At 36.4% G+C, this 27560-nt stretch overlaps 5 protein-coding genes across 12 annotated transcripts; 3 read left to right on the forward strand and 2 right to left on the reverse strand.

The window, feature by feature from the left end:
- Positions 1–75: 75 nt before the first annotated feature.
- On the forward strand, positions 76–7393 carry LOC110860321. 2 transcript variants are annotated; one of them, XM_022109365.2, is made up of 13 exons: positions 76–168; positions 245–307; positions 392–464; positions 544–748; positions 822–875; positions 1659–2333; positions 3675–3889; positions 4045–4240; positions 4862–5298; positions 5376–5562; positions 5639–6165; positions 6540–6774; positions 6844–7393. In XM_022109365.2, exons 3-13 carry the CDS (start codon positions 396–398, stop codon positions 7026–7028), a joined length of 2985 nt encoding a protein of 994 aa, XP_021965057.2. In that variant the 5' UTR covers positions 76–168; positions 245–307; positions 392–395; the 3' UTR covers positions 7029–7393. The 2 variants fall into 2 exon arrangements, with proteins under 2 accessions (XP_021965057.2, XP_035716143.1); XM_035860250.1 differs by having other exon boundaries at positions 78–168; positions 242–307.
- On the reverse strand, positions 7384–8744 carry LOC110860322 (phosphatidylglycerophosphatase and protein-tyrosine phosphatase 1). Its single transcript, XM_022109366.2, has 3 exons — positions 8331–8744; positions 7655–7837; positions 7384–7574 (listed from the first exon to the last, which is right to left on the reverse strand). The coding sequence occupies exons 1-3, from the start codon at positions 8655–8657 to the stop codon at positions 7425–7427; spliced, it is 660 nt and encodes a 219-aa protein (XP_021965058.1). The 5' UTR covers positions 8658–8744; the 3' UTR covers positions 7384–7424.
- Positions 8745–13220: 4476 nt separating this feature from the next.
- On the forward strand, positions 13221–15027 carry LOC118439201. Of its 2 annotated transcripts, XM_035860312.1 has the most exons (3): positions 13221–13619; positions 13678–14041; positions 14203–15027. In XM_035860312.1, exons 2-3 carry the CDS (start codon positions 14035–14037, stop codon positions 14835–14837), a joined length of 642 nt encoding a protein of 213 aa, XP_035716205.1. In that variant the 5' UTR covers positions 13221–13619; positions 13678–14034; the 3' UTR covers positions 14838–15027. The 2 variants fall into 2 exon arrangements, with proteins under 2 accessions (XP_035716205.1, XP_035716204.1); XM_035860311.1 differs by having other exon boundaries at positions 13221–14041.
- Positions 15028–15745: 718 nt separating this feature from the next.
- Positions 15746–20067, reverse strand: LOC118439195. Of its 5 annotated transcripts, none has more exons than XM_035860297.1 (3): positions 19465–20058; positions 19206–19385; positions 15746–19145 (listed from the first exon to the last, which is right to left on the reverse strand). In XM_035860297.1, exons 1-3 carry the CDS (start codon positions 19682–19684, stop codon positions 18952–18954), a joined length of 594 nt encoding a protein of 197 aa, XP_035716190.1. In that variant the 5' UTR covers positions 19685–20058; the 3' UTR covers positions 15746–18951. The 5 variants fall into 5 exon arrangements, with proteins under 5 accessions (XP_035716190.1, XP_035716186.1, XP_035716189.1 ...); XM_035860293.1 differs by having other exon boundaries at positions 19465–19596; XM_035860296.1 differs by having other exon boundaries at positions 15746–19385; positions 19465–20067.
- On the forward strand, positions 19969–26895 carry LOC118439197. 2 transcript variants are annotated; one of them, XR_004837278.1, is made up of 5 exons: positions 19969–20083; positions 21822–22111; positions 24311–24437; positions 24581–24688; positions 25220–26895. XR_004837278.1 is itself a non-coding variant. In XM_035860298.1 (3 exons), exons 1-3 carry the CDS (start codon positions 24312–24314, stop codon positions 25436–25438), a joined length of 453 nt encoding a protein of 150 aa, XP_035716191.1. In that variant the 5' UTR covers positions 24251–24311; the 3' UTR covers positions 25439–26895. The 2 variants fall into 2 exon arrangements, 1 of the variants encoding a protein (XP_035716191.1); XM_035860298.1 differs by lacking the exons at positions 19969–20083; positions 21822–22111 and having other exon boundaries at positions 24251–24437.
- Positions 26896–27560: the final 665 nt, after the last annotated feature.

Here is a 27560-nt window from a genome sequence, read left to right on the forward strand (position 1 = left end):
TCATGATTGTCTCTGTCTATGCGTCATTTATGTAGGTATACTGGTCATTTTATACTTGTACATTTTATCTTGTTTGTTCATCCTCTTGTACTAGTTGCGAGATCATAACCACTACGCATTTGCAAGGCTGCCATGTTAATACGAGAGTAAAATACCAATTGAAACCAAGTGAGTAAATTCATTCCAAAATAATTTCACTCATTCGCACTCTTAGAGATTAAAGTATTCAAAAAATATTAAGCAGGAATTAGATTTGGCTCTATAAAAGCGGCATTGCTAATTAATACCTCGTTGTAATACCTGGATGGTAAAGTGAAATTTTAACATTTTTGGATAATTTTGATAGCAACTTTAACACCGAGAAATACCGATCAGATTTTTAACATTGCAGCTAAATGGAGGGCTACCTGTTAAAAAACTGTTTCAAGAAATTGCTTCCAATTATAGCCGATGAATTATCAGAGGTAAGAAATTAACTGGATTAAATCTTTAAATCGGTTAGTTAAACCAAAAATATGATAATACCTACTTGTATATTTACAGCATTATCGTTCGGACGACGACGGTTCCCGGTTATCAAAACTGTTCGATATTGATACAAAGTATTGTTTCATCTTCAAAAAACAGAATGATGTGAAACTACGAATTGCAAAGATAATACATTACTGGATAACAATACATGACGGGAAGGCAACGCTAGGACAGTTGCTAAAAATATTGGAATATAATGGAATGTGGACGGCAAGGGGTACGGCGTTTGATCAAAACTAAGCTTATACTATTTAGTGTAAATTTATTTTAATGTATCTTCTAAACGATAGATAACATGTTGAGAAAGTCGTCCTGCCCTCGACCAGAATTTGTTGACAAAGACGGTAAGGAATACATATTAAGCACGTTGGAAAAGGAGATTGTAAGAATAATCTCACAAATTGAGTATTCAAATAAACCGTCGTAAACGCACATAAGGAAGTAGCTTCAGACTCACTTCGCCCCAACCACTCCCACGACATCGCGGGAACACTTAATTTCACTATATTTCATCTATAGATTCAATTTTTGTAAAAGTCTCATTTTACCCCGTCCACACCCCCTGGGTGTGAGGGGGTGTGGCACAACTCGGGAACATTTAATTTTGCTCTATTTCGCCTATATATTAAATTGCACTAAGAATCTCATTTTACCCCGGCCATACCCCCTGGCGCCAAGGGGGGTTGCCCCCAAAAGTTGAAAGGATCCTCCCCCTAGAGTCAGATGTATGATGCCGCAAACCGATTTCGATTATCTCAATCCGTTCTTCCGTTACCCTGCTGACGGACAGACAGACAGACAAAGTCTTCGCATAAAGTAGCTGAAGCTACTTAATAACACAAAGGGCTCTTCATGTATGACGACAAAAGATAATGATAAGTAATACAGTACAGTATTGGAGCGGTATTAAAGTTTACCATATACTTAGGTAGCAGATATTTACGGTCCGGTATAATTTGAACACCAAGCGGTAGCAACGTTAATGTCGATAAATAAATTTCTGCGTGAAAGTATAGCTCAAGTTGTAACGAGCTGTGACGTCGAAAGATTATCTTACACCTGCTTTTCAACCTGTCAACTAATTAATTGTTGAATTTAATCACTGATTTTGTTTTATTATCTCACAGAACCCGGCCACATTCCACGTCTAAAAGAAATTTTAACCGCATCCGAAATATTTTACGATAATCAAAGTCTTCTGGTTTATGGTGAAATTGGTATCGGAAAGACATACTTTGTGAAACGGCTGCTAAACATCTACTTCCAAGGTGCACCAGAAAGTCCCAGGGAGATCACAATATGGCTAGATTTCCAAAATTTTTCAAGCTCCTTGGCTGAAACATGTGATAATTTGGATATTTCGTTTGGAGGAATACAACCGTATGATTTGGTAATTAAATTGCTTAACAGTCAGCCGGATTTCTTAATTTTGGATGGATTCAGTTTGGCAAACGAATTGTGGGAAGAATACTTTACTCTTTGCCAAAAGTTTCAGAAAGAGTATTATTACAAAATGATTGTAATAACAGACGAAACAAAAGGATGGGGCGATTTTGATTTGGCCATACAAATTAAGCCACTTGAGGCTGAACAAGTCTTAAAATTTGCACCCGAATTGAACAATTTCCCAAACGGAATTGCTGACTTCTGTGGTGGTAACCCTGCAATGTTGAAGGTATTTAAGAGATTGGCCAATGATGGGAAACTAACGGAAGAAGGAACTAAATTGTCGATGATCCAAAACTTTAAATCTAGCATTCGAAGAACGCATGCAATAAGTGACACAAATCGCACTTTTCAAGGTGAGCCTGTCAAATAATGTTACAGAGCTGAAGGGAAAAATAGCAAAATTTGATGGCCAGTGGTGTCAAAATTAAAATATTGTCAAAGAAAATAGACCCCCGATTTAGTTCTTATTGGGAGTACTCACGGCGACTTTTAAATTTACCAGACCAACGTATGTTGCAAAATTTAGCAAAATTGTGTGGTTGTAAGTGAAGGAAGTTTTACTTTGTGCAAATTTACACAGTAAATCGACATGCTACTAACAAGGGACACTCACGACCTGTCGTTTGAGTCCAGGGTACCCACTATGTTTTTTTAAATCTACTAGGACCCCAGATTAAGGATCCATTCATATTTCCGTGTTAAACTCATATTTGGCCCCAAATTTGTCGTGGGGCCAAATTCGCCAAATTTGATGGTTTTTAATTGTAAACCCGCCATTACTTTTGAAATCCTGGACGGATTTTCATAAATTTTGACTAAAATTATGACAAGAAGTTCAGCTCATCTTGATAAATTACACAAATTAATCGAGACCCGCAAGAAGCTCGTTCATCACCCATTGATAGGACGCCGCAGCATTCTTGAGTCCGAAGCACATCATGTTAAACTCATAAAGACCCCTTTGGGTACAGAAGGATGTGTACTTCCGGCTTTTACGATCCATAGGAATCTGCCAGTACCCTTTCTCTGCATCCATCGTACTGATATACTTTGCGTTGGCCAACCTACGGAGAATGTCATGAACGCGTGGAATGGGAAAGCTGTCATTCTCTGTATATCTATTAATGTGCCTCAAATCAACACAAAATCGCCAAGTCCCATCCGTTTTCTCTTTCAAAAGAACAGGACTTGCGTATGGGGAATGCAATGAAATTAAAAAAAAATTGAGTTTCAATTTCTTGCAAAATTTCGCAATTTGATTGAACATATGTAGGAGTTCGTTGAAAAAAATATCTCGAAAATTTTGAAAGTTTGCTTTTTGATTTTTTCCCTAAAACTTCTACTTTTATGAACATTTTGAGCACACAATTTTGAAAATTCAACAGAAATCTTGAAAGTTATGGAGGTATGAATTTGGTCGAAAATGCAGATTATTAAGTTCGGCGCTACGCCATCCCGCCAAATATGAGATTAACACCGAAATATGAATGGATCTTTCATCTGGGGTCCTAGTAGCTTCAAAAAAACATGGTGGGTAACTTGGACTCAAACGACAGGTCGCGAGTGTCCTTTGTAAGATTACTTTCCAAACTATTTGTGACGCCCAATACGTTTACAAAAAGTTTCTAATTGATTTGTTCGAAATTTTACAACTCGTTTTGCAACCAATTTTAAAGTTCCTTAAAATTCTTAAGACTCTGCAACAATGATGTTACCCCGAGGGAAAAAACGCCCCAGGGAACAGTCCATAACGCAGAAATTTATGGATGAAAATTTCCCCCAAGAAATTCGCGAGTCGAGGAAATATTTTGCAAAGATGGAGCCAGAATCATCACTGACTAAAAAGACGGGAAACGAGCATATCATATATTTTGAGCCTTTTCTAAAATACTGGTTACTAATTAGCGGGGTAAGTTCAAATTAGCAAAATCTTTTATGCAAATTTATACTCACTAAATTCAAATTAGACTAATTTGAAAATATATGGCAAAAATAGTTTACCTCATTCCACGCAAAAATAGTTTTTTTCTTAAAGCAAAAATTGCAACACTTCCATATTTACAGATTCCCAGTGCACTCGCGAAATCTGGTAATATTTTTGAAATTCGGATTCAACCTGTCGCATGGGCTACCGCATTTAATCAGCGAGATCTCGCCTCAACAATTCAATTCGTTTGGAAAGCAATGGTTCACTCGGAGTGTCGCAAGATTATCATTTTGGACAAAATTGCGAGAGACAACATGGTCAAAATTATACAACGTGAGTTAATTTAGTAATAACAATTTAAATTATGTGCATACATGCATGCTTACATAGGTATGTACATAGCATTGATTTATGCATGTATACAAGTGATACATACAAATACATACGTAGGTATGTAAGTAGGTACGTATTTAAGCTTTTACATATGCAGAATATAATTGATTATCAGTTACCGATAAGCGTAAAAATGTGCAAGTGCTTTTCACATTGCTATGACTTTGGGCGCACTCACGGCAACTTTCGCGTACATACATAGAAAATCTCGCAAACATAACTTGTAAAAATTTGGTAACACTTTTGTTAGAAAAGTACGACATTGTTAATATATATTAACAAATTGCACCAAAACTATGCATGTTTTTATTTTTATTTTGGAAACCATTGCTAAATGAGTTGTGAAATAATAGGTTGACATGCACACGGTACATGTACACATTTACAAGATTTCCATCATCACCACAAGTTGCCAAATATGTATCTTAAAGGCCTACTACATACGTTTAACATTTAATTGACTGCAAAAAATATGAAAAAATAAATAAAAATTCTCCCATCATAATAAATATTTCTTAAACTGTGAATTATTCTTTAACAAGTTTTCCCCAATTTTGTCAGGAGCCGTCATCTTCATGATGTCCAAGTTCCATCCTACCTCGTACATAAATCCGTGGTCATTTCCGTCAAGTTTCCACGAAATTATGACTCGCTTCCCCGAACCGGACGAGGCCATGATGGCCGTAATAAATTCCACATTGAGAAACTATGACTCTCGCCGCGAGAACGACGAGCCTTATCGAGCCCAATTTCTCAACGAGTTATCCGGTCGAATGGATGGTTTGGCTCACAATTTCTGGGACGATGTTGACTTGCCCGATGATTATGAAGTCTTCATAATTGAAGCTCAAAAGGAGGAAACAAAGTATGAGGAAATGTTCAAAAGGTGCGTCATGGCGGTGAGAAACTCAAATATTGGCGGGATTAGGATGGACACAGCGCAAATAGCGGCCGCCTTGACGAAAAGCACCATCCCGCAGAATACAGATCAGCACGTGGTCCGTTTCCCCGTTATTTTTTGCAATTTTTAATCGCAGTTTTTAATCAATTTTTACTAGTTTTTACATTTTTACAGGATGGCGTTCAATTTAGTGAAAAACGTTGGAAAGCAGCATTCAAACAGGGGGAGATTTCTATTGCAAAAGTAGCAGCGAAATTATCCAGTACAATTATTCGCTTAGATTTTGGCGATGTTGGGCAATTGATACAAACTTTCAAAGGGGTCGGATCCATTTGCTCAGTCAAAATGTTGGCCATCTATCGTGAGTTATATAATTAGACAAGTTTCAAAATCTTTCCGATTTTTTCGTACATACTTATTTTGCACCCATATTTTAGGCGCGTCTAAATTTCTGTACGAAAGACGACACAATAAACGAGGGTACGAGGAGATGTATGATTCTCAAATTCCCGACCATAACGTGTACCCAACTTTGGAAGAGTGCAGACAGATAGATGAGGAGATTTGGATCCATGGAAGGAACAATGTCCTCGGAAGGTTGAAGGACCTGTTGACCCTTGACCCGTCAGGGGCCATTAACTCACCTACCTTACCAAATATGCTAAATGTTGCCAACTTCCAAAATCAACCACACTGCTTACCCCATTCTCCCGCGGTATTTCAAGCAACCTCGGACTCTGGGCAGATGGATGTATCCATATCACCGGACGGTCTTGTTTTTCAAAATCTGGTTCTGTCCCCCAGACAAGGCGACGACGGTCTTGAAGATGCTCAACGTTTTACTTGTGTACAAAACTTCCTGGATAAGGAAACTTTGAAGGAATGGAAACGAACGGGACTTATTAATGGGATCGAGCCTAAATTGTTGAGAGAGGACTACACCAAAACAAGTTATATGTCGTTGGTAAATATTATGGAAATTTTATTTTATTCTAATTCCAAAAACATGTAGGGGTAGATCACTGGCGTCCTCATGCATAGATAAATCAGTAATCGCTTTTAGCTTGTTCAGTCTCAAGTAAAAATTGCACGTGCAATTTACACATTTCTCAGTCACAATTTATTAGCAGAATTTGTGTATGCTGATGGGTAGTTGCAAAATTAAATCATCCTCATGAATAAATCAGTAGCCACTTTTAGCTTGTTCAGAGTTAGAACTTCAAATAAAAATTGCACGTGAAATTTGCAAATTTCTCAGTCACAATTTATTTGAAGAATTTGTATGTATGTGCTGATAGGTACTTTGCAAAATTCTTGAAATTATGCTTGTTTTCGCAGACACTAAAAATCGGCGAGACTACCCGCACGCACGCTTTTTGCCATAAAACGTGGACCGGTGCTGAGAAACTGTACCGTTCAAACGGTCCGGTTCATATGGGGAGACAATTTTTGATAAAAGAGATCTTTGACGAGGACGAACTTCGCGATGCCACCCCGACCGGACGGCGTATGAGGGGTCAGGCCCCGGGAGAGGAGAAGCAACTCGATGAAAACAGACAGTGGCAAATTTTGGGTAGGTTGTCCCACGTTAAATTCGCACATGAATAATTTTTTTTTCCAATTTTGCATTATTATTTGACAGATTTGATTCGCTACTTGGTCTCGCAAGGGGAGAGAGGCGTTTGCAGGCCGGCGCTGTACATAGGTCCGTGGTCAAACCCGGTAGAGAAAAATATGCGGACTGAAGTCATCACCTTCGGGTCGAATAAGATTCGAGGTACTCTTAAAAAAACACTAATTGGCAATTGTACCCAAGAAAGTGTATGATGGTAATTGTTCCGACGAGAGAAACTCGTTTTTATGCAGACGACTCAGATTCTAAAAAAATATGAAGTAGTTAAAAATTTTAACTTAAATATGAGCAAATATATTTTGCATATTTTAGCAATACGACAGTTACTGCCTTAGGTATAGTTAATTTTTTAGCTTATGATTCATAATAGTGCATTATGTGACCTTACATTGCGATACCATTTATGCTGTACTGATTCGGAAGTGGTGCTTCAAATCGTTACCTAAACTTGAGCAGATCTGTAGAGAGCTGGGGTGTTTTACCTTACATATTATTAGCCTTTAAACATATGATTATGTAGAAACATGAAATAAATATTAACATATTTTCCTTTTTGAAATTTTATATTTCCAAAGAAAATTTGAAAAACATTATAGTGCATCTTGCATCAGTTGCATCCGTTCTGCTACATTCTCCTCGTAATATGTACGGATTGCTTTTACTTGTGCTGGCCCTAAAAATACGTGTGATCTGCACTCCGTCAAGTGAGCTATCGCTTGGGAAGGTGTCCACTTGTTTTTCTACCAGGGTAAAAAATACAAGAGTTTATATCTATAAATTATCAGAGTGAAATTCATGCAGTTACTGAATATTGATTTACCTGCATCAAATAGCACGCTACTAACGTCGCACTCCGCGTCCTGCCAGCTTTACAATGAACGTAGATCGTCCCTCTCGATTTCATAATGAAGTCGACCCCTTCTTTCAGCTTTGATTGACTCGGGGCCTCGAAATTATCTCGGGTTTCTAGCTGCAAAAAGGGCACCTGGTTTTTCTCCCAGCCCTGAAAATACGTGATAAAAATACTGAGCTAATTTATGCAGTCATTAGTAAACTTGTAAAATCAGAAAGTTTTGCAAACTAAAAGGGTGCCCTTGATCTGAGGAATAAGTTTACAAAAATTTGTGCAAGCTCATTTTCCTTAGAAATTTTTGTGAAAGTTTGTAACTTTACAGAATTTGCGGATTTTACAAAGTTACCAAGGCCTACGTGAATTGACAAATAATAAAATTCTATGTTTTCACGGCATATCATATCTTCTTATATGAAATTGGGGACAACATTGACTTACAATTTCTGACTTTAAAGTATTTTTCATGAAACATTGCACACATTTTACAACAATAAAATTTTTTGCTAACGAAAAAATGCAGCGTGAGTGAATTCTCTTTGCAAAACTACATCACAAATCACTAAGAAATATTATACTCAACAAAATCCCAATATAAAATTACACTTATCACCGATTTTATATTTAAAATATACGAAATGAGCACCTCTTTGCCATGCGAGAACATCCACAACTCGAAATCCTTATTTAGCGAGACGACCCCCGTGACGCCTTCGCTTTTGAGTTCATCCACCATCCCACGAAACGGAAGGGCACCGAGTATCACGTTTTCGTCGATCCGATCATACCAATTCCTTTCTGACGTCCAAGCCTTGATGACATTGTGGAACAGGCTGGGATAAAAGGTGAGCCGTGATATGGCCTTAATCGCCAAAATTTGCCCCGTATTTCGCACACCTTCGGCCCCATTTTCTCCGGGGGGAGGTTGAAGTAAGGGATTTAAAATGTTACATATGAACGAGCTAATTCCCATGATGAATATTTCTTGGGTTTAATACATCCTCCAGAGAATATAGAGATAAATATTTGAGCTGTGTACGGTGAGAAAAATGGGTGCAGACTGCAGGTGAAATTTGAAAAAAAAACTAGTCTGGTTTCCATGACAACATATGAATATTGTACATATATACATAAGTATTATGGGATACGGGTTACTTGTCGAATCCTATGTCGTCGAAAAGGTAAGTCGTCTAAATCAACTTGTCGAATGAAAAACTCGTCAGAAAGGCAAGTCGTCGAATTTAGGTGGCATGAAACTCGTCGAATTTCATGTAACATTATTACTGATTTTACCTATATGAGTTCACACGTATACACAATACATGTGCATCGTGGGACGAATATACACTGCGGACATTCCAAAATATTCAAAATATTACACAGCAGTAATTCGGAGGATTGTTTTGTTCTTTTTACCCTTATATTTTAGACTAAAGATGTCAAATTACTGTTACGAACTGTAACTTAGCAAAGAGAAACTTAAATTTGAAGATAAGCTGTTCTGATGGATTTTGAACAAGCTGAGATAAAAGCTGTACACGACACGTTTCCAGACTCCGTACAATGGCATTATTAATAAATATTTGGTCTCGCATTTGTTCAGCTCGATGATTTAAGAGTGACATTCCGAGAATTGAAAGTATCGTTCAATTTTAATGGTCAAACTAAACTCGAACTGAATGAATTTTTAGCCCGAGTCAGGGCTTATGTACCCGTCATGTCCGTCTGTCTGTCTGTCTGTCTGTCCGTCTGTCTGTCTGTCTGGTTTGCGATAACTGCCGTAAAACTAATCCGATCCACTTGAGATTTTGCACAAATGTAGTAAGGGTCAAAGGAGGAGTTAAGTTCGAAGATGGGCGAAATCGGTCAAGTGGTTGACCGGTGGGGGTCATCTGGGTGGGTATTATGCATCAAAATTTCAAAATTGCTGTAGAAAGCTGAAATTTGGTGTAGAGGTTGATAATGGTTTCTAATGAAGGAATACAAAGTAAAATTGTAAAAATTTTCATTTGGAGGGACCCTAGGGGGTGACCCATACCGATTTTTAAAACTTAGCCAATAAAGCTGAAATTTGGTACATAGGTTGTTAATGACTACCAATGGAAGAATATGAATTGAAATTCGACACATTTTCACCTGGACAGACCCTATGGGGTGACCCATGCTAATTTTTCAATTCTTCAAATCGAGCTGAAATTTGGTAGATAAGTTGGTAATAGCTCCTAATGGAATAATACGAAGAAAAATAAGAAAAATTTTCATCTAGAGGACCTTATTGGGCAACCCAATAAGATGACCAGACCAGGGAGAAAAATATGTGTGCACCAACAAATGTATATGAACCTAGTCACCCGCGTGGCTGGAATTTACATATGTTACATCGAATATTGATAACATAATATCCTGAAAGTTTTAAGAAAAAATATACACTCGTTTCAAAGTTATGGTCACAGTCGATACTGGTGACCAAGGGAAAAAAATGTGTGCACTAACAAAAATTTAGTGATAGCCGATTACATTTAGTGATGGTGGATAAATTTTGGTATATGGGTTACTAAAGGCTCTTAATTGAAGAATTCGAAGTTTTAATAATTTTAGTTTAAAAACAGATTTACGCCTGACTCGGGCTATATCAAGTCTGCACTGTAGGTTTTAAGTATTTAAATGTTCTGCATGTTTTTCCTCCACTGGACGAAAACCATGGTGGACTTTGAACTTTGCCCCCAATAGTTTTCGTTAAACCGGCTATTCAACGGAAAGATAAGTGATAATTCCTAATTTTTGGCTTGATTTTTTACACAATTCGCTAAGAAATTCTGATGTAGTTTGAAAAAGGTTCCAAAAGCCAAAAAGTCTGCTTTCAGAAACATCTAATGACATCTAGCGAATTATGGCATTGGTAACTTGCATAGCATTATCTCAAACTACTGAACAGCCCAAATAATTGATTAAATCAAATTTATTCTGAAGGTTGGCTAGCTTTAACTTAATTCTCATAACGGGTAGCGGGTAACGGGTACCCGCACGGGTACCCGTGCGGGTACGGGTAGTTGTGCGGCGGGTAGCGGGTCGGGTAACGGGTAGCATTTTCGCTACCCGCGGCAACCCTAGTACATAACTGAAATAAATTTACTGATTAATTAAATAAATATCTTTGCAAATATGAATACACGAGCAAAATATTGTTATTTATCATATTTGTCCAAGCCGTTGAACCTTACCAGCATCACAGCATAATATACATATTTCCATACACCATACTCCATTGGAACGAATACGAAATGTACAAACCTTATCACAACAGCTTATCAAGAGTCAAGTGCAAATTTGTTAATCCAATTTTTGCAATAATGCGCAGTCATCCTACCACGTCGCAATAAGTTCAATTCTCTTATTCATGCATAAAGTCATAGGTTATAATAAATACGCTACAATAAATACATATGCAGCCAACTGCGTAGAATTACACTCTAAATAATGTGGAGACAAATCGTTACCCGTGGAGGAATTGTAGTGTTTTATTTTTTTTTCAATTATGTAAGATGAACGAGACCTTTGGTCACTGCATGAATGTTTTGATTTGTAAAAAAAGAGTACTGCCGGCCACAAGCTTTGTATGTATATAAGTAAAACGTACTATTCTTTTAATTTTCACACTATAGGTACATACATATGTACATATAACGTGCTGTTGTAAAATATTATCGACTCATTTTAAATTTGAAAACCCTTACTACCCCGGGAATTGCTCAAATTTGCTACTCTAGAGCTCTAGAATTTTGAAATAAAATTTCGAAATTTCCACAAACGTAACGTAACCTTAATTGAGAAACTCGTGCCTTCCTTGTATTAACTAGGGTTGCCGCGGGTAACGGGTCGGGTCGGTCTAATTAAAGAATATGAAGTTAAAAGTGAGCAAAGTGCAACCAGAGTGACCCTATCGGGTGACCCATACTGATTTTTCAAAATCGTTATATTGAGCTGAAATTTGATATGGAGGCTGAAAAAGTGAAAACCACTGTTGGATAGTACATGCATACAGCTTAGAACTTCACGATGTTAAAGAAGCCCACTGGTCATGGTGGTCAAGGCACATAATTTGTGACTAATTCAAAAATTTGGTACCAAATAGTAGAAACTATCTAACAAACTTTTAACCATCCACAACACGGAAGTTGGTGATATTATGTCGGTCGGAAAAAAATTAGAAGTGGGCTCTGACTTATTGATTCAGGGACTATGTCCCTGACTCGGGCTATATGGAGTCTGCACTGTAGGTTTTTTTCAATGAATTTTTACTTAATTAGTAGATTGAGCACAGAAAAATTCCAGTATGTGCGTTTCAAATTTGAAAGTTACGATTACCTGAAATGTGGGCACATTTAGTAACACGTCACAAATTAATTTCCCCTCGTAAGCTTCATAACGCAATGTTTTTAAGGCTGCAGCTCATTCGGTTTTACCAGGTGTCAGATAGGGGTGACATTATTGGGCTCTGATAACCCAAGCACCCTTCTTTACCGTAACAACGTTCTCTAATATCATGACAAACAGTTTTTTGACATTAGCGTAATAAATGCAAATAACCGGATAGAGCATGCCCGGATTCGACCAAGTACTCAAATCAGAAATTTTATATAAAATTTGTTTTACCTAAAATTTTGCTAAAAAATATTAATGTTTATGACGTTTTGACATCCATCGATTGGGTTGGGGCGATGTCACGCTCCGTGAAAAATCCTTGACCGGGTAGCCTGAAATGATTTTATTTGTGTACCTTGCAGATAATATTCTTAAACTTGGTGATCCTACTACTTTAATCGTAGCTCCCACAAGGCAACAACCATCTAACTCCACCGATATATCCCAAGCAGACAAATCATTTAACATTACCCCACCAATTAGAACATTCGTAGGACGAGAAAACGAACTTGTGCAGGTTAAGGAATACTTCAAGGAGAAAAGAACCTGTGTAGTAACCAGCGCCATGGGTGGTCAAGGCAAGACTCAACTTTGCAAAAAATTTGTAGAACAAATCCAAGAAGAAAATCCGTCCCAAATTGTAACTTGGTTCCAAGGTGACACATATGATCAACTCGTCACCTCCATCTCTCAATACACGGAACAACTAGGCTTGCAAGTGAAAGATAGCTCTGGAACACCTTACCCAGTCGACAAACTTATAAATAATATTTCTGCCAAATTATTGCCCAGAAAATTCCCTTAGCTTGTTGTCATTGATAACGTTGATTCTGAGTACGACGGATTTCCTGAAGTCATCGAAGAATTTACCGATTCATCAGCATCCGTGCTCATCACGACCCGACGTGCTAATCTCCTCCATGGAGAAACGGAGCAACTCAAGTTACAATCCTTGTCCGATGAAGATGCTTATAAACTGGTGCACAATGCACTTAAAAATGTCGACCATGCCGATGTCCAGCTACTTTGTAAATTGTTGGGAAATCATGCCTTAGCATGTGCACAGGCCGTCGCTTATATTCGTGCTCAACAAAATTGTTCAACCGCAGGAAAAGGGTACAAGATTTCCGACTATATTACCGAATTTAACCAGGATAAAGCAGAGCTTGTTAAGTACAAATTGAAGTTGTCAAAGTACGACGAAACAATCTACCTCGTTGTGAACAAAACAATGAAATTTATCCGAGAGGCGGATGGACAACAGGGAGAAATGAGTCAGAAAATAATGGATGTGTTATGTCTGGTCAGGCCAGATGGAATTATGGTTGAATATCTGAACAAATTGGTTGGCCAATATGTCCTAGGGATGCTTGGACGGCCTATGAAATTGGTGGAAATTTTACAGAAGGTCGACCAACTAGCAGAAGACGACAAGTATATAAGATTGAAATATTTTAACGCCGGGTTATTCAGACTCCAAGAGTTTTCTCTAATCAACTTGGATTACGAGGAGGTATCCGTTCATAGAAGGGTTCAAAAAATAGCGAAAATTGACTCAGAATATGCTGCAGGTTATGTTCTAATCCCAATAGTGGAACTCGAAAAAACAACAGCACCAGAGTTGCGACACGTTATGAGCATTTGGGATTCTATAGTAACTCATGATAAAAACAGAGCGGTTTTTACCAAGCCAAACATGGCCCACCAAATCTTTTCTCGTATGAAGGAACTACCCATGGTCACTGAGTTGGTGGCATTTGCAAAAACAAATTACGATTTGCTATCTATTCTGTTTGGAAAAGAAAGTATACCCGCTCGTCTAATACAGTTTTGTATTGGATGGGCTTTGACTGAAAATGGAAAATTTCAGGATGCCATAGAAACGTTCGAAACAATGTTGGCTACACCGACATCAAACGAAATTGCCGATGAAAGGTATGCAGAAGAACTTAAAGTGCGTATTCAAGCAGCAAAAGTTTGTCTAAATGTGACGGACGGCAAATTAGATGGAAACCTTGAAAAAAATTTGACACCGTTCATCAATATATTTTCAGACCAATTAACAAATTCAGATATTTTTAACTCAATTGATTTAGAAAAGCCTTTACAAAAATTAGCGCAGAACCCAGAGAAACTAGACGCAATCTCCTCTAAAATGACCGACATGTTCATGACAGAGAAATCCTTCGCTGACGAGAATGATTTAGCGAAATTAAGACGATTGGTCGAGCTATCTGAGTCTGATGATTTCGGGGAGGCATTAGAGGAAATCCTAGAAATGGTTTGTGGTGAAGAGACACCTGTTCAAAATTTAATTGAACTTGTCAAAACCGTCATAGGAGACGAACCAATTGCACCCAGTAGTGGTGCCAAGGGTGATGAATTCGTCTCACTACTTGATAGATTTGGAAAACTTGCGACAAGCCTTGAACTAACGGCAGCTGGCAAACATTCAGAAGCAATAACGAACCTCCGAGAGCTACACGAGTCATTCAAAACAAAATATGGAGAAGCACACAAAATCACACTTTCTACTAGGTCCGCCTTGTCGGATAGTCTGTGGGAAGCTGGAAATAAAGAAGAGGCACTGCAAATTAAGAGGGAAGTTGTCGCAGTTGAGAAAAAGGCTAGGGGTCTAGACCACCCTATGACTCTCCGCAATATTCAACTACTTGCCGAATGGGAGGCAGCGATGGCCACGACAAATATGAACCAGCACCCCGTTCCATAGTTGATTAAATGTCGGCCTAACTATAGACAAATTCAATTATTATATTGATTTGTGCAACTAAGAATCAAATTTTGAAATCATTGATGTACATACATATGCATGTATCCATTTTAGAATTGCGTAAGAAATAAATGCATGTGTACTATTGGAAAAATCAAAGATTTACCTCCAATAATTATGGTCTTAAATCTAATTGAAAATTTAATCCGTTTCATGATAGTTTTCCCTGTTCTAAAATCAAGTATTTTCTCTGTGCATACCTGCCTCGTATTTTGCAGCCTTCATGAATAGGATGGTCCTCACTCGTGACTTAGTAATTAGTAATTTACATTTGATTGTGTTCCTTGCAAATATATTAAATCCATAATGCCCGTAGTAAATTTATTTCAACATTTCTAACAAGGGGAGGTTCCCTACTGCTTGTCGTTCCAGAGTATCCACAATATTTTTTTAGAATCCGCTAGGGCCCAAGATGAAGGATCGGTTCATATTTTCGTGTAAAACTTATATTTGGAGCAATACCGTGGCGCCATATTTGCCAAAGTTAAATGTTGTGATTTTTAAAACCTCCATCAATTTTAAGATCCTTGACGAATTTTCGTATATTTTTACTGAAATCATTACAAAAAGTTTAAATTTTGTATTCAATGAAATTCGTAAAAAAATGAGTTTTTCAAGTTAATTTTTTGTTAAATTAAATGTTTGTATGTTAAATGTTTCGCAATTTTCTTAGACATATTTATAGGTTAGTCTAAAATATGATGAAAATATCTCAAAAAGTCAAATTAAAAAAAATATGTTTGTCCTTACAATTTCGACTTTTGTGATCATTTTAAACAAAAGATTTTGAGAATTCAGAACAATTATAAAACTTCTAGCAAATTTAAATTGGTCCAAAATGCTGATTTTTAAGTTTAACGCCATGCCTTCCCCATAAACATTTTATCTTTGGCCCATGTATGGCCCATGCAAGTGGGTGAAGTCTGGCCTAGAACCCGATTTGACCTCGGGGAAAGCTATGTGCCAGAGATGTCGGCCAGAGATGGGCCGCACTTAGCCTAACACAGGGCCAAGGAATAGCCAGAGATTGACCATCTATGGTTCGCGACTGGTCCAACTTTGGCCCATATCAACCGCCGAAGTAATCCCAGAAGTGACGCATACTTCGGCCTGGGGGTTCGCTTCATATGCCATATGTCAGCCAGAGATGTGCCAATCGAATGCCAGAGAAATATATACTATATATATCCTTCATATATGTTTTTATTTCTTATTGAATTAAATTAAGCGTAAGCTACATACAAAAATTATGAATAACATTTAACAAAATTAATTAGATACACTAAAAGAACATAAATTAAAGTAGCGCGACACACACAAATGTGTCCAATTCTAAATGAGGAATCATATAACATTTTGACTTTACACAACTATTTTTAAATTGTATCTTGTTTGTGTCAATATCTGCACATAAGTACATGTGTACGTTCTGACTTTGACAGGGATGATCATACAAGCTTTTAACTGTTTTAAATTTAAACCCCTCACATATATCATTATTAATATAATTAATTAATACACACTCACCACTATTCAAGAGGACCACATTGTTCCCTTTCTTGCAAGTAACGACGGAACTAGATTTTAAACTAAACCCAGGACCTTTATAAATTACTGGGATTTTACTTTTGTGAATATTTTGCCTCTCGTGAATTCTATTAATCATTTGCTGCATTGGATGACGCTTGGACCGTAATGTTCGTTTAATATATTGCATCTCATTCTCAAATGGAAATGCACTTATATTGTCTAATTTTCCAAATTTTATAGCATCATTACTAAGGTGAATTAATGAATGTACATTATATGTAACCAAATCCTTTGAATATAGTGAAGGGTACTGAAAAACAAACATACGCAAAAGTTGGTCAGCATATTTGTTCCAACTGATATCCTGAGCAGAATTTGATAACAAAATTCGAATTGCTACATGAAGCAATAGAAAATGATTATATTTGTTTAAAGGCAAAATATTAAACAAACACACTGGGCCTGTATAAATCAAAAATTGTCGAAACTCTGTGGCCTTGTAATGGTCTACCTCTCTAATACATCTCGGTTTCCTCGAAAAATCTGTGGGCGCATATGCAATATACCGTTCTAAATTGCAACTTATTTTAGATATCAAATTGTTATGGAGTTTGTATGGGAGAGGACCCTTGACCCACATATGTAATAAACGTTTTACGACACCAAGGCACACCAAATGCATATAATCGATTGGTATCTGCGATACCAATCCAAAATTTAAATCTGCTAATGGTGATATACCCTGATGATGTTCATGACGAGACCTTAATTTGAAATCCTCGTCTGTCCTCAATACAGCATTTTGTTCAGGAAAAACCACTTTTCCTAACCATTTTCCCTTTTGTTCGCACCTTTCACAGCCGTAATAAGCGTTATATGGACTACATTGTTTTATAAAAGCTCTAGCAGGTGCGTCTGCTATAATAGCATGAATTTTAATTTTAAATAATTTGCCTAAAAATTGTGTACCAGCTTGAAATGAATTAAGTTCTGAGCAAAGATCTTTTAAATACTCAGCGCAACTTGCAGGCTTCGTTTGTCCAAAATACAGAGCAACAATGCCTAAGTTATTACATTTACTTTGATGAATTTTGCAAATAATCGGCCAAAACTGACTACGGCCACTTTTACTAATTGGCAATCCATCAATTCCAAGTGAAATACTTAAATCTGATTCAGATATACAACCGCTAGAAATACATTTTTGAAGAATTGATTTAATTCCGAAGTAGTGGAATTGCCCTTGACCCATTTCTCTTATTTTGGTTGAAGTGGGTGTGCCTAATAAAGTTCTTGAATCCCTAGGGATGGTCACGCCACATTTTTCATTAATTATACTTAACAGATCTTTTGTGGCAATATGTGTTATATTATGGTTTAAACTCCAGTCTCTAAACGCTTCACATAAACTTTCTGATTCAATATCTGACACCCCCTCATCACTATCGTCAGAAGAACTAACTATTTGAGAACTATTATCTAAATTTGTCGACTCCAAACTATCCCCCTGGAAGTCATTTAAACCAGGCAAATATTGGGCTACGCTATCTGGGCTACTACTATGATTTTCAGTACTTGATGATAAATTATAATTAATAGGTAATGTAAGAAGTAAATTTGGCACTGGGTGTCGAATATTATGAAGGATATTTTCAACTAATTTCCGTTTTCTTCTATACCGAGTTGATCTTGAGGAGTCCATTCTAATTAATTATCTGGAACCACGGCACCGGGGGGAATTTTACGGCGTCGTTCTCTTCCACCGTCTCTGTCCCTTGCACCGTTGAACCATTTCTCAACTTCAACTTCTACGTCTTTCCTTGTTTTGAGGGCACAATTAGAGTTGTGAAGAATAGCATCTAAGATACGAGATAATTAGTACATGTTTAATTTGGATAATTTTATTAACAAACGTGTAGAAAATGTTATACCTACCAATTATTATGGTTGAGCACTTTAATTTCAAAAATGCGTACTCGTTTAAGCCCTTTCCTGTTTTGGAGGTTTTTTCTGCAATTGGCTGACCAAAGACATAAGCCAGCGTCCGTGTAGTCGTTTCGTGTAAATCCAATCCTCCAATTTCAACGAGTTTGATCAACTAGAATAAAAGTTAATAACTATTAGAACACAAATATCTAAAAATGTTTTACATGTTTTTAATGTTTTTAAATGTTTAAATGTTTTTAAAAATATTTACAAATAAATAGGAAATAAAAGTGTAATTAAATGCAATTCCTATTTCGCAATATATAAGTATGTCAACTTACTAAGCTCCTTTTCGCAGTTGGTTCATTCAATTGATTCTCGAAATTTTGAAGATGTTAGTATAGGCAAGTTAAAGGTCACCTCGTCGCCATTGTGTAGGTTATTCACAGTAGTTAGAGATGCCAATTTACTTGAGAGGACAGCAACTTCAGTCTTGAGATCCACCAAAAGTTTTATCACGGTCTCTTGAAACACTGTAGAATTTATTTTTACGTTAATTGACAACTAAATATGTACATAAAGCATGCCAATTTATTATTTAACTACCTTTGTCAGAATCTGAAGGAAGGGTTTGAATTAAAATTGGAGTAGACAAATCAGGTGCATTTTGAGAGTTATTATCACCATTTTGTGTAAAACCTTCTCTCTGGTCATCCACCAAAATCACTGGTTCCTGTAAATTGTTTGAAGTGGTAGGGCTGACAGGACTGAGTTCCAAATCTTGATTAAAATCTATCGGGACAATAAAATTAGCACAACCATAATTATGACATAAGGCTGCAATTAAATTACCTAGCGGTGGAGCAGTTAATGAAGAAACGGACAGATCAGTCGATATTATATTATTTGTTTTCTTAACTCCGACCGTTTCGTTGACCTCGTCTTTGTCGCTGGACAGCGAACCACTTTGACTCTCGCCTCCACTAATTACTTTGGCCTGGTCGACATTGAAGTTTGCTAACTCGTATTCATCTGTAAATTTTTCAATATTTATTACATTAGAAATCCAGAACACAAATAATAAACAGAATGTAATGTAATTTGAACTCACCACTACCGAAGGACCGGAATAATTTGATTCCTAGTTTCTTCCACGTTTTCTTAGGAATGCTATCAGGATTCTTAATTAAATCTAATAGTTGTGTCCCTCTTGGCCACCTGCACATCAAGTTTCCTTCTTCTTCAATGATCCATTTAGAGGGGACGGCAGCAAAAGAATTTTCTTTTAGAAATTGCACAACACAAAATTTTTTCGAAATACTAATGGCCATGGTGCGAGAAATAATGACTGAAGGAGCCAAAATAATGTTGTCCGTTGACAAAAAGATGAAATAATGCTCAGATGTTTCCCCAAAGTGGGCCGGATAATAACTGCCGCAATGTTGCCAGACTTTGGGATGCAAACTATGGGGCGACTCTGGCCCACAGATGAATTTCTTACTTTGGGGAAAGTTTGGACAGAATGCTTTGGGCCAGACTCACTATTTAGGACTCAAGCCAGACTTGGATATTCATGTATGGGCCAAGGGTGGACCAGAGAATGAGTGTCGGACTACGGGAATATGTATATGGACTAATATTGCCAAAGTCAGTTTGTCGCCGAGGTTTGCCAGACTTCCCTGACTAATTCCAGCTATGGCCCATAGTTCAATGTTTATGGGGATTCCTTTGTAAGTGAATTATTCTAAATCCTGAGTAAACTTTACTTATTATTTACTTATAATGGAGGTCTCCCAACGTATGCTCACAGATTTGGACCAAACTAGTGTCAATCGATCACAAATATAATTAGTATGAAATTTGCAAATGGAACTATCTGCCAATAAGCAGGTTTGGCGGAGATATTTGCATCCAAAGCAGGAAAAATGCGTAGAAAATTTGGAAAATGAAAAATTTGCCAGCCTTGGGGGTGCGTTCTCTCCCCTTTTTATGCAAATATCTCCGCTAAACTTGAGAATTGGCAGATAGTTCCATTTGCAGATTTCATACCATACTAATTATATTTGTGACCGATTGACGCTAGTTTGGGCCAAATCGGTGAGCATACGTTGGGAGACCTCCATTATTAGTTAATTTTATTCTGAATATAGTTTAGTTTCCATAACACAACGTTAAGAGTGCGTTTATTTCTTAAAAGGGTTATATTATTTTCTAGCGTGTATGTAACTTGGGACTGGATGACCCTGGAAAATAAAATTTTGACCAAATTTTTGCAAGTGCATACATATATATGTTCCCATACATATCAAGTCAGCAATTATGCATAAAAATTTCCACGTGCCGTGCCAGCATCGCAATTAAGACTGACGCGTACATTGAACGATCACACACCAAGCTTTGCCTGACCCCGAGGCCAATCCCATGAATAATCTGTAAAAATGCTGCATGCTTGCTGTAATGTGCATAAATAAGTACCTATAATTGTACTATGTAAGTACTTATCCTTAGTACCACTTACATGGGTAATGTATTTATGCATACAAATCATGTCAGCATCTTGGCCAAAAATAAGACCACTTTCATTCGTCTCTGATTACCATTATCTTCGTCCGATGCGAGGACAGAGTCCAGATTGTATAGCATCCCCTTCAAACATAAGACGCATTCAGATGTCTTATTTTGATCGTGGTCTGATGCTCGGGGGATAGAGTGCAAATTTCGCAATTGCACTTGACAAACATCCTCTCCACACGTGTAGAGGTGAGTCTGGGTCCAAATTTCCGAAACCCAAAGTCGATTTCTTTTTCGGTTAAGAGTTGAATAAAATTTGATTTGCATAATGAACGTATATACATAAATCAGCGCGATCAATAAAGTTTTCACAAAATAAATCAATAAATATAAGTAAACCAGGGTTGCAGAAATCTCATCTCACTGAGATATAATGAGAAATAGTGAGACATGAGAAATATGAGATATAGTGAGATTTATGAGCCATGCACTAGAGCCACCTAGCGGACGGGGTCATGAACTACATGTTTATCTCATTATTTCTCACTCAGCCCCAAGTGAGATGAGTAATATATATCATTAAATCTCACTCAGTGATATATATCACTTGTAACCCTGAAGTAAACCGTTCCGAACGAAATGTAGCAAAGGGATGAAACCAATAGACCCACTAGTCCTTCACTCGTTGCACGCCATTGCATTGTTTATCATTGTGTCACATCACCCCACCCAAATCTAATTTCGTCCCGTCTCGACATGCAATCCATAGTTTGAACGTACTCGCCCATACTATCCTCGCATTTAGGCGTGTCACCTCATTTGCATAAATCTCAATAGCCCATTTTCGGCGATACGGGCTTTCCATGTTGAGTAAACTCTATGACTCTCACGAATGCGTTAAAATATGCAAATGAGGTGACAGAGTAGAGTACGATGACAGTATGTGCCTTCTTCTAGATACGCGGATGGACGGACAGACCGACAAACATCAGAAAAGCGTAAAGCGGTGTTGCCACGTAATAATTGAGTGCAGCTTCATAACTTGAATGTAAGCAAGGATCTGTACGCGAGCAATGGATACCATGGGCTTCCGTTTTTTTACAACCACAACACCGAAAAAATGTTTGAAAATCCTGAAAAAATCAAAACTCCGACTAGCCCAACCCGAAACCCGGCTCAACTAAAAATTCCAGCTTTTTCACAATTTTTTCTAATATTGGAAAGCAACATCCTCCGCGGAAGAAAATGTAAGAATTGATTCCTTTAAACATCCTCATTTGCATATTTTCAAATTTTTGACAATGTAGCAACTTGAAGGTTCAAAAATAAGAAAAAGGAGTCATATTTCCATCTTAAATTAATTTTTGCATTAATTTTAATTTTTTATTTAAATTTAATTTATTTTTTGAAATTAAATTATTGTCTATATTAGATTTTGCATTGCTTTTTGAATAAATGTTTTTTTCTGTTTATGGCTGACATTTGGTGAAAATAGGTTTCAAATTTTCTCGAAATCCGATTTTTATACATAAATATTTCCCTCTAAAATTGAAAATGATACAAAACTGCACACAAATTATGAAAAAGGATTAATTTAAAATTCAAATGCAAAAAATTGGAAGCATCGAATTATTTTAATTGGTGTCAGCGTCCTCTCATATCCCCAAAATTTTGTGTTTTTCTGGTTTCTAACCCAAAAACGAAAAGGGATACCAATTATTTAAAAACAAGTTTTGGGTAATTTGAGGATCTATTTTCGAGTGCTCCAAAAGTATTTATTTAAAGCTAAAAAGTTGAACCTATCTTTTTAATAAGCAGGTTTCTGTTAAATAGGAGTCCAAATAAAAATTTCTAAAATTTAGGGAAGACGTTAAATTCGTTGATTAAGAAAAAATCAAAAACTGTAATACTTAATTTAAGGCATTGCACTACAAATTTTGTAGGTAACTATTACAATCAGGATTTTAAATTATCCCGAAATTAGCATATCAAAGTTTTCAAAAAACCTTTGAACTTTGAACAACATTTTTTAAATTTTCTTCTCTAGTAATATTCAAGTAGAAAATATTTAATATCCTTGTGGAATTAACGCACAAATTTAAAAGTTATTTTTTTAATTTAAAAACCTTCGATATTTGCTCGCATATACCGCCGTGCCTATGACGAAATTGTAAAAATAAATTTTTCAAATTTTTGCTGCATAATTCAACAAACCGATTAAACTTAATTTTCGACTTGCCTTTGTAGTAGATGAGAATTTTTTTTTAATCGTCTAAATCTTACAATGCAAGTTTTTTACGTGTACAACTCAGATCGGGTTGGGACCAATTTTATTTTGTTCACCACAAAAAATAAGCATGCCCATATTTTTTCATTTTTCCTAATGCGCAAGTTGAGCGCGAGGCGCGAATTTTAAAACATTTTTCAGCCAAAACCTCGCTTTTTAAAAATTCTGTAAATTTTCGAATTTTAGCGCGAATCCAAACATTCCAAAACATGTCTCTTCAGAATGACTAACTTGACTTGTAAAAAATCCAAATAATTTTGCATAATTTTTTGAAAAATTAAAAATTTTAACGAGTTTATAATTTTAATGAATTTCAAAAACTGGCAAAAAATTTTGAAATTCAAATTTCGACACAATTGGATTTTTCATAAGTCAGGTAAGTCATTCTGAAAAGACATGTTTTCGAATTTTTGGATTCGCGCTAAAATTCAAAAATTTACAGAATTTTTAAAAAGCGAGGTTTTGGCTGGAAAATGTTTTAAAATTCCCGCCCCGCGCTCAACTTAGCGCATTATGAAAAATGAAAAAATACGGGTGTGCTTATTTTTTGTGGTGAACAAAATAAAATTGGTCCCAACCAGATCTGAGTTGTACACGTAAAAGACTTGTTAGTGATGTTTTAAAATTTTCACGATATTTAACTACAACTTCACTTAATTTAATATGTGACAATGCACGTTTAAAAATTCAAGAACTCAACTCTTAAGGGCTTGTTTTAGATTTTTATAAAAAATAATTACCAAGAAACCTGCAATACGGACACCCTTAGAAATGCGGTTACTGTTATAACCAAAATAGTAAACGTATATTTATTACTCTACCGCCGTGCTTATGAATGTATTAGCTTTGATGACAATTTAATACCAGGTTGATGAAACTTTATAATTAGCCGGTTATAATTGTATGTCACCTCTGGATGACCAATTTATAACCAGGGCGGTAGAGTCACATTTATACGTTTACTTTTTGGTAATAGGTAATAATCGTAACCCCATTTGTAACCCGTCAACATTAAATACGTATTCATTTATATACAATTACTGAATAAAAAAGCCACATAAGTATAAATATTGTACTAAAATGTGTTTTTATTCAACAATTTTTTAGGAATTACTTCAACCCTTAGTTTTCCATAATATATTTTGTTTCAAAATTACAGGATGCCATCTGGAAAATTGCTTTTGGTGTTTAAACTCTCCACAATTTTGGGCTGGCTGATTATTGCTGACCTCCACCCGGTTAAGGCGCTACTAGATATCGAGATCCGCGAAGATGACGAACTATTGGTACTAATAAAATATTAAACAATTAAGCACGTTTCTATAATTTGTTGCAAAATGTATAGTATATTTAATTAAGTCAATAAATAATGTAATTATTTTTTATAATTATGTAATCCAATTATAACCAAATTATTTTGCTTGAACAGTGTACGACCGATGCACACTGCGACATAGAAGGAATTGTTTGCGACTCAACGAAACAAGAGTTGTGCACTTATAGTGATCCCGATACCAGTTACTGCGCGTGTCTTGAGGTATAAATATTCCAAAAAAAATTCATTCAAAAATCAGTCACATCGATTTATGTGTATGACCTTCATTCATTTTCTTTCAAACTCATTTCATTTCCCACTTCGCTCCATGGCTAACATAGAAAAATTAAAGGAATGAGTGATCCTTTTATTCATATTCATCTGAAATGACTGAATCTTTCAGTTATTTTATTACAAATGAGAGGAAATTCATTTTCATTCAGTATCATATCCAGTAAAATGAATGAAGGTGAACAGGTATGGATCGACTTTTTTAATACGAATATATACATAGAATACTATACATATGTTTTAGAGTTTTAATTAATAGTGGATTCCACACGATTAGAAATTCCTGGTGTATGTGTGTATGGACGTGTAACAAGTTCCGAACACAGTTCGAAATTCGAATCAATAATTAATACTATATTACACGTTCATAAATAAAAAATTAAATTGCCTCATTTCGATTGTATTTCAAAGATTTTAACGAGATTAAGTAATTATGAAATATGTAAAATTTGTCTGACGCAGGCGCAATGCTACAGCAATAATGAATGCAGGGAACGGAATATGACATGTCCCACTCACACTGGTCCGGATTGCTTTATTTGTTTGCCAAAACCTCTAGCTCTCGAACCATTTATTTTTTTCGAGTTCTGCCTGCGGGGATCGAGATATGAAGTTCCAAGGGGTATAAGCTATGCAACCCTCATTGAAGCCACACCCCTTTGGGGGTGTGGTCACAGGTGAATATTTATTTTCTTGCATTACCCCATCAAGTGGGGTGTCATTTGAAAGGTCTAATCAAGCTCTAAACAACTCCGACCATTATTGGGACATTATCGGCACACCCACAGCCAGGGGTGTGGTCAAAATGCAAATTTGAAAGTTTTGTTTCGATAATTTTGAGAATGTTTTTTCATAAAATGACAATATTCTATAATTTTATGAAGTATTTCTGCCCCCTAACTTAGTTAACAATGAAAATAGGACCAAAATTATAAATTTAGTTATGCCTCCTCAGGGGGTCACCACTTCATAAAATCCCCCCGCTCGTAATAATTTTTTTAGAGGGGTGTGTTTAAATAAACAATAAAATTCGAACTTAGTATTGTTTTAACTACCTGAAATTCGAATTTTTCTGTCACAACTTCCTGATGGGATATCTAGAGCATCCCACCCGATTCCAAGAAGCCCTCATAGGCGTATGTAGTACTCGATGGGATGAGTCAAACCCCCTCAAATACATTTGCCCATGTCTGCCCGTTAGGCCATGGGGTGTGGTCGAAACAGCCCCAGAACGCCTGTTTGATGACCTTCAAACACATGAACCAGCCGAACCATGAGGGCGAAAATTCTGAAATTTGGCAGGTAACATCAAATATAGTTGGTTAACAATATTCTGGGGTCAGTCTCAACTTCCCCCCACAGGGGGGGGTGGTTCGCCCCCCTGGGGGTGTGACCTCACAAAAAAAATTAGACGCATTCCTTGGGTCACCCTGGTCAAGAATATATATATATATGATAGGATTTGCGCCTTACAAATTTTGAACAAAAAAATTACCATTTTGGAGTCCGTAAATTCGGCACAATTTATGCAGAATTTTGACAACATTACAAAATTTGCAATCAATTCGTAACCTATATAATTCATCCGGGGATTCTGCACGTTGGTGCGTTAGTGCACCGATTCCCCCAATTGTTTCATACCCTTTGGCATTACGGACTGTTCGAAAACAACGGTGCTAAAAAGCTAGTTTACTTGATGTGTTCCGTTTTAATTAGTATCAATCAATGCTAAAAACTTCATTCACAGATGGACAAACAGGGGTTCAAAAAGACGTAAGTGGAGCCACTGTTTAATTTGTTTAAGATATGTTTAAGAGATGTATGCAAGTGCAAAATAAATAAAAAAACTAGCAACAAAACGTATGTGCAATTGTAAAATTATTCATAACGCGGTAATGAAATGTTGATAATTATACTGCAAACAGAAATTGAATTTATTGAACCCCACTGGCTATGTAGTAATGACGAAATTAAAAAAAAACCCTCGGGTCAATTTTATACCATCCAACGAAAATTTGGTTTATTCCAACCAAAATTAATAATTTGGCCAATAATGCAATGGGCAACGGGTTTAATTTTTGTGTCCAACGAAAATGTGAAAGCATCCGACCAAATTTTACATATCATATTAGTCTACTTTGCCTATCATATTATTGACAGCATACATAAATGGATATTTGTAATTATTTACATACATACAAATTAGTATTTATAAATTTGTATGTAAAACGCATACCTAGGTTGTACTTCTACCATGAATTTAATTTATATTAGTGTGAAAAGAATTCAGACTGCTCAGGAAGTGGGAAATGTTGCGTTAAAGATTGTTATGGTGTTTGGCAGTGCCGTGCGAGGAGTTTGCCCTGTCCCGGTGGATCAGATGGATTCACTGATAACAGTCAGTACAAAACTTCCTGGTGCACCGCTTATGTGTAACAAAATCGATGTCAATGAAAAATTTTGAATTTGTTAAAATATTAGTTCCCAAATTTCGAAAATTGCATAATGAATACATATATATTAATTTACAAATCTTGATAAATTTCAATAAATGTGAACTATTTCAAATATCCATGAGCTACATGTCTAGAAAACTTGTTGACTTCAATTCTACGCGACGTAATCCACTTAGCGTGATTAAATATATGTATGCACCAATTTTTTTAACGTGGAGTTTGCCACAAGTTCTGCATATTAGTAAAGGGCAAAAAAGTTTTTGACAGTTTTTGATGTGCCTTAAGAAAGTAATCACGAGCAGGCCAATTTCAGATATGGCATTAGCAAACATTTATTGTGAAACATA

The sequence above is a fragment of the Folsomia candida genome, unplaced genomic scaffold, assembly GCF_002217175.1.
Source record: "Folsomia candida strain VU population unplaced genomic scaffold, ASM221717v1 Fcan01_Sc031, whole genome shotgun sequence".
Lineage (NCBI taxonomy): Eukaryota > Metazoa > Arthropoda > Collembola > Entomobryomorpha > Isotomidae > Folsomia > Folsomia candida.

Coding starts and splice junctions, on each gene's coding strand:
- LOC110860321 (XM_022109365.2), top strand. CDS start 396: ATGGAGGGCTACCTGTTAAAAAACTGTTTCAAGAAATTGCTTCCAATT. Junction 5,299..5,375: donor AGAATACAGATCAGCACGTG/GTCCGTTTCCCC, acceptor ACATTTTTACAG/GATGGCGTTCAATTTAGTGA. Junction 6,775..6,843: donor CAGACAGTGGCAAATTTTGG/GTAGGTTGTCCC, acceptor ATTATTTGACAG/ATTTGATTCGCTACTTGGTC.
- LOC110860322 (XM_022109366.2), bottom strand. CDS start 8,657: ATGGGAATTAGCTCGTTCATATGTAACATTTTAAATCCCTTACTTCAA. Junction 7,838..8,330: donor TGTTCTCGCATGGCAAAGAG/GTGCTCATTTCG, acceptor ACGTATTTTCAG/GGCTGGGAGAAAAACCAGGT. Junction 7,575..7,654: donor TAGCGTGCTATTTGATGCAG/GTAAATCAATAT, acceptor TTACCCTGGTAG/AAAAACAAGTGGACACCTTC.
- LOC118439197 (XM_035860298.1), top strand. CDS start 24,312: ATGCCATCTGGAAAATTGCTTTTGGTGTTTAAACTCTCCACAATTTTG. Junction 24,438..24,580: donor GCGAAGATGACGAACTATTG/GTACTAATAAAA, acceptor TTGCTTGAACAG/TGTACGACCGATGCACACTG. Junction 24,689..25,219: donor GTTACTGCGCGTGTCTTGAG/GTATAAATATTC, acceptor TGTCTGACGCAG/GCGCAATGCTACAGCAATAA.
- LOC118439195 (XM_035860293.1), bottom strand. CDS start 18,129: ATGGACTCCTCAAGATCAACTCGGTATAGAAGAAAACGGAAATTAGTT.